This window comes from Aotus nancymaae, unplaced genomic scaffold (assembly GCF_030222135.1).
Source record: "Aotus nancymaae isolate 86718 unplaced genomic scaffold, 86718_ANA_hifiasm-v0.15.2.pri h1tg000029l, whole genome shotgun sequence".
NCBI lineage: Eukaryota > Metazoa > Chordata > Mammalia > Primates > Aotidae > Aotus > Aotus nancymaae.
This window is the reverse complement of record NW_026988442.1, coordinates 30,567,716-30,580,486: the sequence shown is the minus strand read 5'-3', so window position 1 is coordinate 30,580,486 and position 12,771 is coordinate 30,567,716. Positions and strand designations below refer to the sequence as shown.

The 12,771-nt window shown below is 50.3% G+C and overlaps 1 protein-coding gene across 6 annotated transcripts in view; it reads left to right on the top strand.

Annotated features, from left to right (window-relative positions):
• NFATC2 (nuclear factor of activated T cells 2) overlaps positions 1-12,771 on the top strand; it is a 158,717-nt gene that overhangs the window by 111,134 nt on the left and 34,812 nt on the right. For all 6 annotated transcript variants that reach the window (XM_012467464.3, XM_012467466.3, XM_012467461.3 and 3 more), the window contains exon 9: positions 1,244-1,933. In XM_012467464.3, coding sequence (XP_012322887.1) covers positions 1,244-1,933 — 690 coding nt within the window. The remainder of the gene's footprint in view (positions 1-1,243; positions 1,934-12,771) is intronic.

Sequence of the window (12,771 nt, the reverse complement as noted above, 5' to 3'; positions counted from 1 at the left end):
GCTCAGGAATCCCTTTGAGCAGACAGCTTCTCCATTCTGTTTTCTGGTGCCCTCTCCTCTCGTTTGTGGCCGGGCCTTGGCTCTTGTCTGGCTGCGCATGGCCTGAGTGAGCTCTCCGTCTCCCAGTCGGGCCAGGGAGTGAGGTGACAGCCTTTGAATAGCGTCTCAAAGGACAATTTCTGTGGTTGGAGACAGCCCTGCCTAGTCTCCTTGTCTCCTCCAATCCCCAATACTTGGCGGTCCCTCACCACACACGCACGTGCGCGCGTGCACACACACGCACACTTGGTCACAGTCCTGTCGCTGATTCATTCACTCCAGTAAACAGAAAACTGATTCCTCAACTCCTGGGATTGGTATGGATGTTGGGGAAAGAGTAATTTCAATGATTGGTGCTGGGCAGGGAGAAAGGAATGGCCACAGCGACAACACAAATGCTAATCATGATGGATGATAATAGTCAGAGAATAGCAGCAACAGCAACCATTGAGCACTTACTGTATGCCAGCCACCGCCCTCAGTGCTTTGCATACATATCTTATTTAATCTTCCCAATGATCCCGTGTGGGTAGGTATGATTGTTACCACCAGGTAACAGATGGGGAAACTGAGGCTCGAGCCAGTAGTGCTCATTCCTCCGAAGCAGTACAGAACGGAGGAAGGAGACAGTCACTATTCCGTCATTCCTTTGTTTGGATAATATCTGAGTGCCCATTAAGTACCTACCAGGTGCTGTTTGGGGCCATGAGGATCAAAATCCACACAGAAATCCTCTCTCTGAGGAGCTGACTTTGGAGGTGGGGTGTATTTAGGTAACAAATCGGCATGTAAAGCATCTGTGACATTTCTGATGGGGATGAGCGGTAGACAGGAAAACAAATGGAGACAGGAGCTGCCAGGGTAGAAAGAGGGGGAGGCACCATCTGAAGTCAAGCTTGTCCTCCGAGCTCTCACCTGGGAGAAATAGGCTGTAAACGTCCCAGGGCGGAGTCAGACCCACCAGCCACCTTTCCAATATTGGAAAAATCTATAATTCAAGATGACCATTGCCAGGATAAAATTTCCTACCTAAGACAATTGCACAGGGAGCCTTTCGCCCAAGCCTGGTAAGTGACGGGGACCAACCATTTGTCCCACCCAAATGGACTCCCAAGGCCATGTTCCCAAGCACCGTCCACGAATCCTCCACGCACACCCGTGGCTCACCACCATGGACGCCCCATGTGCTCTTCTCTCCTCCCAGTCCCAGCCATCAAGACGGAGCCCACGGATGAGTATGACCCCACTCTGATCTGCAGCCCCACCCATGGAGGCCTGGGGAGCCAGCCTTACTACCCCCAGCACCCGATGGTGGCTGAGTCCCCCTCCTGCCTCGTGGCCACCATGGCTCCCTGCCAGCAGTTCCGCACGGGGCTCTCATCCCCTGATGCCCGCTACCAGCAACAGAACCCAGCAGCCGTGCTCTACCAGCGGAGCAAGAGCCTGAGCCCCAGCCTGCTGAGCTACCAGCAGCCAGCCCTCATGGCCGCCCCGCTGTCCCTGGCGGACGCTCACCGCTCTGTGCTGGTGCACGCTGGCTCCCAGGGCCAGAGCTCAGCCCTGCTCCACCCCTCTCCGACCAACCAGCAGGCCTCGCAGGTGATCCATTACTCACCCACCAACCAGCAGCTGCGCTGCGGAAGTCACCAGGAGTTCCAGCACATCATGTACTGCGAGAATTTCGCACCAGGCACCACCAGGCCTGGCCCGCCCCCGGTCAGTCAAGGTCAGAGGCTGAGCCCGAGTTCCTACCCCACCGTCATTCAGCAGCAGAATGCCACGAGCCAAAGAGCCACCAAAAACGGACCCCCAGTCAGTGACCAAAAGGAAGTATTACCTGCAGGAGTGACCGTCAAACAGGAGCAGAACCTGGACCAGACCTACTTGGATGACGGTAAGACGCTTGAGTTTTGTCACTGCCTGTAAGGATGGTGCCCTGATGCATCTCTGCCTAGGAAGGTCACTGAGTGGCCTACAGATTACTTAACCTCTTTGGGCCTCGGTGTCCCCATTTTAATCGAAGGAGTTTGAATAACATGACCCTGAAAGCCACCCCCAGCTCTGTGCAAGAATTATCTCCCATCAGATGCCCCCCTCCAGAATGACCCGCATGGAAAAAGCAAATGAGGGCAACTCGGCATCCCCTGGGTCATGAACTGGGTCCAGTTAACTGCTTCCACACTCTTTCCAATTGCCAAATTTAGACCAAGGCCAAGAAAATAGAAAGGAAGGAAAGCTAACCTCCTTTCATTCCTGTACGGAAAAAATCCCACTGGCTAGCCCTCTTTTGTGTGTTTGAGGGAGGGAGAGGGAGGAAAAGGAAGAGGAAAGCTCATTGAAAAGTGGCTTTATCAGAACAGCTTGCAGGCAGGCTGCGGGCACTTCTCTACCCTGTGCTCGTGGAACAGAGATGCACATTGATGGGAAGGAACAGTGGGCATCCTCTGTGGTGAGCCCAGCTGATGGGTGATTTGGGCCAAGAAAAAAGATGCAGAGGAGGCTTTGTGTGAGTCTGTAGGTGTCTGTTGGTGGGCAAGGGGTCTGGCCAGAGGGTAGTCTTATGGAGCAGCTGTGATGAGGCGTTGGACCAGGATCTCAGGGAGGAAGGGCAAACCGCTTTGCTAAGACTCACCTGGGAGCGGCTAGGCACATTAGGAGGTCGGAGAGGGTGGGGTGAGCAGAGCAGCCTTGCCTTGGGGGCTCTAGATGGAAAAAGGAAAACAGACTGTTGGGCTTTCTTTATGTTTTTCTTTTAAAAATTTATTTGTGGGTATATAGCAGGGGTGTGTGTGTGTGTGTGTGTGTGTGTGTGTGTGTGTGTATGTATTTATCTACCTATCGGGTACATGAGATGTTTGGAGGCAGGCATGCAAAGTGAAAGAAGCACATGGTGGAGAATGGGGTATCCATCCCCTCAAGCATTTATCCATTGAGTTACAGACGGTCCCATGACACTCAAAGTTACTTAAAAATGAACAGTTAGCGATTGGCGTTTCTTACTAGCAGTAGGAAAAACCTAAATTGCCGGCTGTCATTCCCAGTTCCAGTCTTGCATTTTATAGTCAGTAGTATCTGCTATACCCTTAAACTTCAATTATTTCAGAAAATTAACTCTCAGGAGCCCAGCCAAGGGGTAGGAAGTAAAGCAAGAGCTTCCAAACAGCCACGATAGTTACCATCAAGACCAGCTATTAAACTTCAGACTGCAGTGCCAGAAATATCCTCTGCTGCATAGTCAGAGGCTGTTGACCTTTACTCCAAGAAACGTCTTGACGAGCCGGGTTATCTGGGGGCTCTGTGACTTCTAGTAGTTTCCATACCCAATCTCTAGTGAAATAATCGATCAAAAACGTCCCCTGAACTCACCAAGCAGAGACCTCTGGGGCCACTTCTTGTAGGGTCATCCTGGCCCATGCGCCTTACAAGGCTGACCTCTGGGCATTGCTGTGTTAATAATTGATTTGTCTGATCCTGAATAATCACGTACAGGTTGAGTTAGGGTCATGGTGCTCTGTTTTGAAAGGGAGATGTGCCTACAATCCATCCTTGAGCAGTTTACATTCACAATGGTGACGATAAAGTTTCGGTGCTTATTTTCAAGACGGCAGTCATGTTGAGAATTAACTAAAGCAGAATGCCCAGTGGTGGTAGATCAATGAAGCATGGCTGTAACCAGACCCCTCTCTACGCAAGGCCCTGGGGGATCTATTGTATTGGAGAAGAGGTGCTTTATAAATAAATGAGCGTCTGTGCAGGGGCGGATAGCTTTCCCCTGCTGACTCTGCACCTCGGGCTGGGCTGGTCTCCAGAGTGAGAAACACATTGGCCTCTCCCACCCCATCCATCCTGTGTTAAAGGCAAATGGTGAGTGTCTTGGATATTGGGGCTCCCAAGTCCACGTAGCCCGAGGTGGTCATGACTGGCTGTTGCAGCCCTAGATCCATAGATGTCCTTGCCATTTCCACAGAAACTCATGTTACAGAGAAAGCAGCTGGGCATGGAGACCCTTCTGGGCCCCTGGAGGCCCTTTCTGAACACAGGCAGGTTCACAGTCGTGGTGAGAGGGAGTCCCACCAGGTCGAAACCTGAGTCAGCTCTGAGGATGTCTCAGAGAATGGAGTGAGGTGAAATTGAGGTACATGCTGTATGACCCCAGCCCATGGGATGTTAGCAGCTATTTTCTGAAAGAGGGTTCCTGGCTTTAAAAGATGAAAAAACTAGGTTAAACCAAGTTGTTTTTTTTTTTAAATTATTTGTTGCAGGACTTGTCAGAGTCTTTACTATGCTAGTGGTCATTATCCATCTCTAAAACGAGAGCGTGCAGCACAGAGAGTGCACTGCACACTCCAGGTGGTGCTGTCCCACTGTATGGTGTTCTGCGAGAACGAGGCCTGGGAGTTGCGCGACACAGCTGACCTGGACGCTCCTTTCCCAGTACTTGGCAGAAATACCATACAGGAAACTCAAGGGCTCTGAAGCACAGCGCTGCCCTGTCCCCTATGCCGTATTCCAGCTTCCCAGTTTTGGGGCTGCATATTCATGAGGCCAGAGCCTGATGGGGCAGTGGAATGGTTTCTACCCATGTGGCTCCAAAAGGCAGCAAGTGCCACTAGTTCCATTCAGGGCTCCCCTGGCCTTGACTCCAAGGCTCCCCGCAACCAGGACCCTCCAATGGGTAGGTCCCCTGGTGGCTCATGCCCAGTTGGGCAAGCCCCAGACAGCGTCTCCACCGTAGCCACCTGGAAGATGTGGGTGCAGTTTTGTCTCCCAACTGCTGGAATTTCAGATTCTCCTCCAGAGTCTGTCTAGCCTGTGCATCCATGGAACATTCCAGATGTGCTGCCATTGGCTCTATGGATATGCGATTTGCACATCTTGGTTTGCTGTTGTGTTATTTCTGACAAGTAAACTGGAAAATCTCCTGGGTCATTCCTCGGGTGTCTGGCGGGGCAGCTTCCTCGGTCTTTAGGTCCTTTTCTGTCCCTTTCATTTATTATTCCAAGGGAGTCTGTCACACACAGCGTTTATTTGGCTGTCCAGGGCACATACTAAACTCCAGCATGATGTGCTGCCAGTGCGTGGGCGTTTTTTTATTTTTTTGAGATACAGTCTCTCACTGTTACCCAGGCTGGAATGCAGAGGTGCGATCTCGACTCACTGCAACCTCCACCTCCGGGTTCAGGCGATTCTCCTGCCTCAGCCTCCCTAGTAGCTGGGATTACAGGCGCACGCCACCACACCCAGCTAATTTTTGTATTTTTAGTAGAGACAGGGTTTCACCATATTTGTCAGGCTGGTCTTGAACTCCTGACCTCTTGATCTGCCAGTCTCAGCCTCCCAAAGTGCTGGGATTACAGGCGTGAGCCACCGCACCCGGCCTAGTATTTCTAATTTGCCATTTATTTGCCTTGGGATTTTGCCAAGGTGGGCTTTCCATGGAAACTGTGAGAGCTGGGCTTATGTTTTTTGAGGGTCGAGGGAAGGTTCTGTGGCTGGAAAAGGAAGCAGTCACCCGGGTCCTCCCTCCCACACAAGTGCAAACAAACCACCTTTGAAGCGGACCCTGCCTCTGCCCTGGGGTCCAGGGAAGCCCCGGCTCAGCTCTGGGTTATCACTTCCTGCACCCTGGCCAGTGATCCCAGTGTCGCGTCTGGACATCCCAACCCACTCCCCCGAGGGGCATCTGTGCTTTATCTCGGACCTTCCCGCCTGCATTCCTGCACACAGACGCTGGCTGGCTTGGCCCTGTTCGTTCTTGGAATGCCAAGGCACTGCTTCTGCTTTCTCCACTCACAAGTTCTTGAGACATTTTCAAGAAGTCTCTTTGAAAAAGCAAAATAAGTGATATTCCAGGGCCCAAGGCATCTACTTCACCAAGCCTAGGGTTTCTCCACCCACCCCAATTCAGCTACTTTTCTTACGGTTCTTCAAAAACATATGGTCTGTACCCTGTCACTTGCTTTCTCTCTGCTGTCATCCCCCTTCCATGACTAGCCTCTTTTTCTAAGGCCCCAGGTTGTAGCTGGGGAAAGTACCAGCAGCTCCAGGACCTGATTCTTCCCCACCTTCCTCCCACACTGCTCTCTCCTCCCCAACCCTCCCCGTCCTTAACCTTCCTTCTTCCCTCTCTCCCTCCCTCTCTGTCCTTGACGCTTGACTTCTCTGTCCTTGACCCTCCTTCCCTCTCACCCACAAGTATTTTCTGGCTGTCTACTCTGTACTGGGCACTGTGCTGGCACTTAGGGATCCACCAGTGAACAAATGAAATGAAATCTTGGCTCTCAGCGTACTTTTTTGGTAAGGGAGATAGACATTAGCATGGAAGGCAGTAAGTAAGCAAGCGAAATTGACGAATACGAAAGCCACAGGGGAAACTCCCAGGGTTAGGAGTGAGAGGGTGGTTGCCTGGTCAGGGGCGAGGTTGGCTTCTGCAGATGAGTGGACAGAAAAGCCACTCTGAAGAGGTGGCCTTTGGGGATTGATGCAGACATGGGGAGGTCTGAGGGAAGAGTGTTTCAGGGAGAGGGAACGGCAGGTGGTGGAGGCCATGAACTCAGAGAAGTGGGTTTGCACTGGCAAGCATTCAGCAGCAGTTCAGTGTGGTTTGATTTGCCTTTTGAAAAGATCACTCTGGCTGCCTTTGCAAAATGGACTATAGGGAGTCAAGGGTTGGAAAAAGGGAGATGAGTGAATTTGAAAACGAATCCTGTGGCAGGAACGTGATGGAAGGCGGTGCATTTCACAGGGGGTGTGCCTCGCGGATCCTTTCATGAGTACAGTTACTTAAAGTGCAACTGGAATTGCCAAAATGTGATTAATACACAGGTAGTTCTGACCACTTCCCTTGCGTAAAATGAAGAGTGGCTGCACATTTTACCGCTCAGGACACAAGCAAGCGGGAGAGGCGCTGGGGAAAGTGGACTCGGAGGTGGCTTTTACCAGCGCTCTTGTGGTGCATTCTAGGAGCCTTGTTGACTCCACAGCTGAACTGGGGGTGCAGAGGTCATCAGGCCATCTCGCCACCAAATCCACCATGGGTTTTGAAGTAGAGAGCTTACTCCAGCAGCCTCGAGACTCAGCCTCAGATGAGAGAACGTGGGGGCAGGGGTGTGGCCTGGGACTCAAAAGAGATGTTATATCCCGTTCTGGAAACATCCAGAAAGGAAAGGATGTGGTCTCGGTGATGGCTGCAGTCCCTGCCAGTGGCTTGTGAGGACGGCAACTTGTGTGTGAGTATGCGCGTGTGTGAGAGTACACTGTGTGTGCAGGAAGGGCACATATCAGTCTGCTCATTCTTAAATCTACTTCTGTCCTGTTTTTCATGTAAAGTACTTAATTATATGCACATTCAGAAACCAGTAGTGCATTCTGTATATTTCGCAAGTGGGCCACCCACAGAATTGCCACCTGCATCATGACAGAGTCTTGTTGGCACCCCAGATGTCCCTTTCCCTTCTACAAAAGTGACCACCATCCTCCCTTCTAACTCCAGAGATTCATTTTGCCTTTTTCTACAAATGAAAGTCAGACAGTGGCACTCTTGTGCGCCTCGAGTATCAGCTCCATCACTGACTCTGACCCTGGGCAAGTCACTCACTGCCTTGTGCTTCATGTCCCCATCTATAGAATGAGACAATCACAGTTCCTCCCTCCGAGGGCTGTGCTGAGGATGGTGAGTTAATGCATGTCATGAAAGGGATCTTCCCTAAGTGTGACCTGCTGTTTCATTTGTTTATGGTTTTTCTTTTCTTTTTTGAGACAGAGTCTCGCTCTGTTGCCCAGGCTGGAGTGCAGTGGCATGATCTTGACTCACTGTAACCTCCGCCTCCCGGGTTCAAGCGATTCTGTAGCTGGGACTACAGGTGCGTACCACCATGCTTGGCTACTTTTTGTATTTTTAGTAGAGATGGGGTTTTTCCATGTTGGCCAGGCTGGTCTTGAACTCCTGACCTCAGGCGATCCACCTGCCTCAACCTCCCAAAGTACTGGGATTACAGGCGTGAGCCACCATGCCCAGCCTTGTTTATGAATTTAATTGCCTTGATTTCTTATAGGACATGGTTCAAATTTTAAAAATATATTTGTATAGGAGAAAAAATGGGCTGTTCTGATCTTTGGAAATGGGCTCCCTCACTCTCATGCCCTGCCTCTTCCACAGGGTAGATGATTGGGCATAGCCCCAGGGCACGGCCCAAGGCTCCCTCCCCCTACTTCCTCCAGGGGACCTCGGGATGTGTATCTGTGAGAGAGAGTTGATGCCCTCACCTGGGACTGCTGAGAATTTCATTGAGTGTGTCCACTGCTGTGGGCTCCCTGGAGGAGTGTGGCCCAGTGGCTCAGGCTTTGCGAGTTGTGCCTCTGAGAGAGGGGCCATGGATGTACCTTAAAAAGGCTCCACCCAGAAGCTGGGTGCTCTAGTGCGTGAGAAACAGGCGGGGGAAGGAATGAACAGAGAGACGCACCCCACAAAGCTCAGGAAGCGGGGAAAGGAACCAAGGGATGGAAAAGTGTTTTGTAACTGGCCTGCTTTGTTCAGCAGGTCAGGGATCTTTCACTGGGGCCCCTCAGTGCCCACGGCAAGCCTGGGACAAAGCGGCTCCTGTGCGGGGAGGCGTGCAAAGCCCACACGGACCCCGGTCGCGGCAGAACTGTGCCACAGGCCCAGCAGCCACCATGACCCCGGCAGGGCTGGGCCTCCTGGTGCTGACAGAGGGGGAAACACAGGAGTCTCTGTGCTGATGAGAACTGAGCCAGGCGGGTGCCCGAGTGGCCCAGAGGCTGTGGGCACCTGGAGAGCCCGGTCTGAGTATCTCAGTGTAGGCCTTGCTGGTACACCAGTAACCACCAGAAACCATCGGCACCAAGTTCAACTCACGCGGCCACTGAAGCGGGCACCGATAACAGGCCTGCCAGGGGGGCTTTTGCCAGCATCTTTTTTTTGCCTTCATTTAAAAATGTATCTTTATATAGGCACTATGTTCATATGTTTAGAAAAAATAGAAAGACATCCAGCAGCAGTGGTCTTCCCCCCTTCTGCTCTGCCCTCTGATACTGCTTTTTCTCTATCCTTCTAGAACATTATTTCTCAACCTTTGTTTCGTTATTGCCACCCTGACCCCCAGCCAGGAGCCTTTTAAGGCCATTGTTTCTAATCACCGTGCCATGAAATGTCAGTGCCATAGATACACGGTGTGTCTGTTCAGGTACCACAGCCCTTTGCAGGGCCACAAAGCATTGCCACGTGGAAGACGCTTTCAACACCCCTCCCACAGAGAACCAGTTTTTACCCCCAGAAGCAACGTCGTCCACTTTGAGGATGCCTGTTCAGGTTTTTTTTTTTTTTTCACGTCATCGTGAACATATGCAAATATACACATATTCTTATTTTCCCCTTTTCTACTACAAAAGGTGGTAAAATGTACACACAAGTCCCCCGTGGGTGGAAACTTCCATGTCACCTGCTGTTACACACAGTGCTGACGAATTGTCCTGTACCTGTCATTCGGTCAATAGGGGCCAGTTCTCAGGAATGGCATGGTTGGTCTGAAGGCCCAGCCTCAGTTCTAGGGCTGTCTGGCAAAGAGTCTGTGGTTGTGCCGCCTGGCTCTCAGTCTGGCCTCATCACTGCCTTCTTTTGTGACTTTGGCCAAGTCACTTATGAAATGGACCCCGACTCTCTGGATTACTGTAAGAATGAAAATGGGAGCGTCCTGTAAAGCTCTTTGCTCGGTACCTGACATGCATGGTGAGCGTTCAGTAGTTGCTGACCACTCTTCTTCCCCTAATCACAGTGAAATCCTTCTCTTCCTCCCTCTTCTTCCTTGTCAGTTGTGAGCTATAGGGGTAGGGGGCAGAGCTGGGCTCTGAGGAAGAGCCAGGAGGCTGACTCTTGGCCTGAATTCTCAAGTGGGTGGTCAGGCTACCTCTGTTAATTCAGCAAAGGATAGTTCGAGCCTTGAAAATGTCAAAGTCCAGAAAACTGTGGTTGCGTACAGAGGAGCCCACAGAGTCTGTAAGAGCTGCTGTTGGAAGGGTGTTGAATTGAGCGAGTAGCTGTTCTTTGTCCCTCTCCTGGGTGCCTAAACGATATGCAGGTATCTGTCCCTGAGGGCATCTCTCCTTTCTCTGGTTTCCCCTCCCTTTCAAAGAATGTTAGATTTAGAGCTGTGCCACTTAGTGGTCCTTTCATCCCGAGTGATGTGGACTCTGTATTTCTGGCTTATGTAAGAGAGCTACATTCCAGCCGACTCCAGACCCAGAAACACTCAGCCATCTTTTTGAAATTCTGCAAGGCAAGTGTTTTGAATGTGCACTTGCATTTGGAGGTCAGAAGCCACCAAACCACAAGAAAGTCCCTTCCCAGACTTGCTGTCCACACAGCCCTCATTCCAGAGCAGCATCTGTCCCACCAAGAGCAGACGGCTTCTGAAAAGGAGGACCAAGTGAGAGGCAGCACCTAGTGTCATTCAGCGGCCTCCCAGCCATCTGCCAGAACCAGCACTTTAAATTATTCTGAATTGTTTATGCTACATTTAATTTCCAAATAGGACTGTTCTCTTGTGGCAACAGGTGAATATCCTTGTGAAAGAGTGAGGTGCTCATTTAAGCAAGATTTATGGGTAGGTCAGCATCATAGACAATCTTAAAGCCCTTCTTTGTACTTTCATTCTTACTAGAACACAGGGCAGAGGGCTAAGACTCACTTCCCTGCTCTGTGGGTTCGCTATGCTGGCCGTACCAGAGACCTCGCTCATTTCATGGCAGTGCCACAACTCAGGTGATGGTTTTCAACAGGACTGCATGTGGGGGCTGGAGACTGCAATGGATTTTCCCTCATTCCAGCCACAGCCCAAGATAATCCAATTTTTTTTTTTTAGAGACAGAGGGTCTCTTGCTCTGTCACCCAGGCTGGAATGCAGTGGCACCCTCACAGCTCACTGCAGCCTTAACCTCCCAGGCTCAAGCAATCTGCCTGCCTCAGCCTCTTCAGTAGCTGGGACTATAGGCACGTGCCACCATGCCTGGCTAAGTGTTTATTTTTTATAGAGACACATGGTCTTGCTATGTTGCCCAGTCTGGTCTCGAACTCCTGGGCTCAAGGGATCCTCCTGCTTCTGCCTCCCAAAAAGCTGGGATTACAAGCATGAGCCACTGTGCCTGGCCAGAATATTATATTAAAAAATCTACACAACTTTCCAGTCTCAGCTCTAGCTGTAGTCTGTTTCTCTCTAAAAAAGTGAACTTGAAAAAGAATTTGGTTACTTTATGAATTGGGTGACCATTACTCAACTCATTTTATATACTAGATTTTTCTCTGTACTCCCTCCCTCCCCACCCTTGATAAACCCATTTTGGATCAATGGCAAAGCTTTGCTTTCCCAGAGGAAAACTCACAAAAAAACAGACAAAAACCCCTCTTCCCTGAAGTAGCCATGTTTACCAGTCATTCCTAGACTTGAGATTTGGGTGTGTTTTGGTGTGTGCTGCCTTCAAGTATAATTCTGGGCTCTTTTTGCTCTGAACCACTTCAACTTTATTTTAGCACCAATTTTCTTTTACTTTCCACCCTTTCAGAAAAAAAAAAAAAAGAGGGGCTTTCTTCCTGGGGAATGATGAAACCATTTATTTGGCTCTTCTCTGCTGCATTTTTGACACCTCTTTACTTTTTTATGGATCCGGGGATCTGGTCAAGTTGTGCCTGTGAATAGAGGCAGGGGCAGGGGCCTGTTTTGCCCATCCAGGGTGTCAAGAATCTTTCTCTAGATGAAGTCAAAGACACACTGAGGGTTGATTTGGAGGCAGTCTGTTCTGATCCTCAGCAACAAATCCTGCTGCTCTCAGGTTTGGGGATGACATCTGTCTCATCCCTTTAAACAGTCATAAAATCAGATCTCTGGCAAGGCAGCCAACGTGGAGAGCTCGCTGGTCATTTTACGATGAGCCTTGAGCACCCCAACTTGGTTTTATGGCAGGATAGTCTGTTGCAAGCAGTTTGGACTTCAGTCCCAGGCGGTCCGCAAACCAACAAATGGGTTTCATCTGAAGCCTGTTAGTTCCACTATCCCAGGAAAGCTGAAAAGACATTCCCTTGTTGTTAATTTCCAAAACTCTGGGCAAAGTAGAGGTTCTGTTGCATAAGCTGACGACGTGGAGGACGCCTTTGAAATGTTCTGCAGCCGGTTCTTATAGATTTCTGGAAGTTGATGGTGTCTTTGGAATTCTCAGCTTTATTAAATGCCTAAGAAAGAACTGACCCCAAATTGATGAAAGCACCCTCTCCCCTTCTTACAGATGGATTGAGTTGTGGTCTGCTTCAATACTTGGAAATGAGCGGCCAACTGGTGCTCCATGGGCTGCTTTTAGCCCGCAGATATTTTGTTTGGCCCACACAGTATTTGAAAAAATATTCTGATTAGATGCCAGTGTTGAAAAACTGGGGATTGCACATAAAAATGGGATTTCTGACGTTGCTTAGAAAATCCAAGGATCTAGCTACCCTGGGCCCCACCTCCTGCATGGCGGCTACCAGGAGTCAAAGCCAAGGCTGGCCCTGAGTCGAGGATACTTCCTTTTGTCGGAACTTCCAGTTGCCCTGTCCACAGTCCCCACCATTCCCCTTTGTCTTCCCACGGTAGATGGAGTGTCCATTGTTATTTACCTTCACACTTGTTTTGTTGTTCCTCTTTGTGGGAAGTAAAAGTTCCCCTTCCAAGTTTCCTTTCTTGTTCAAGA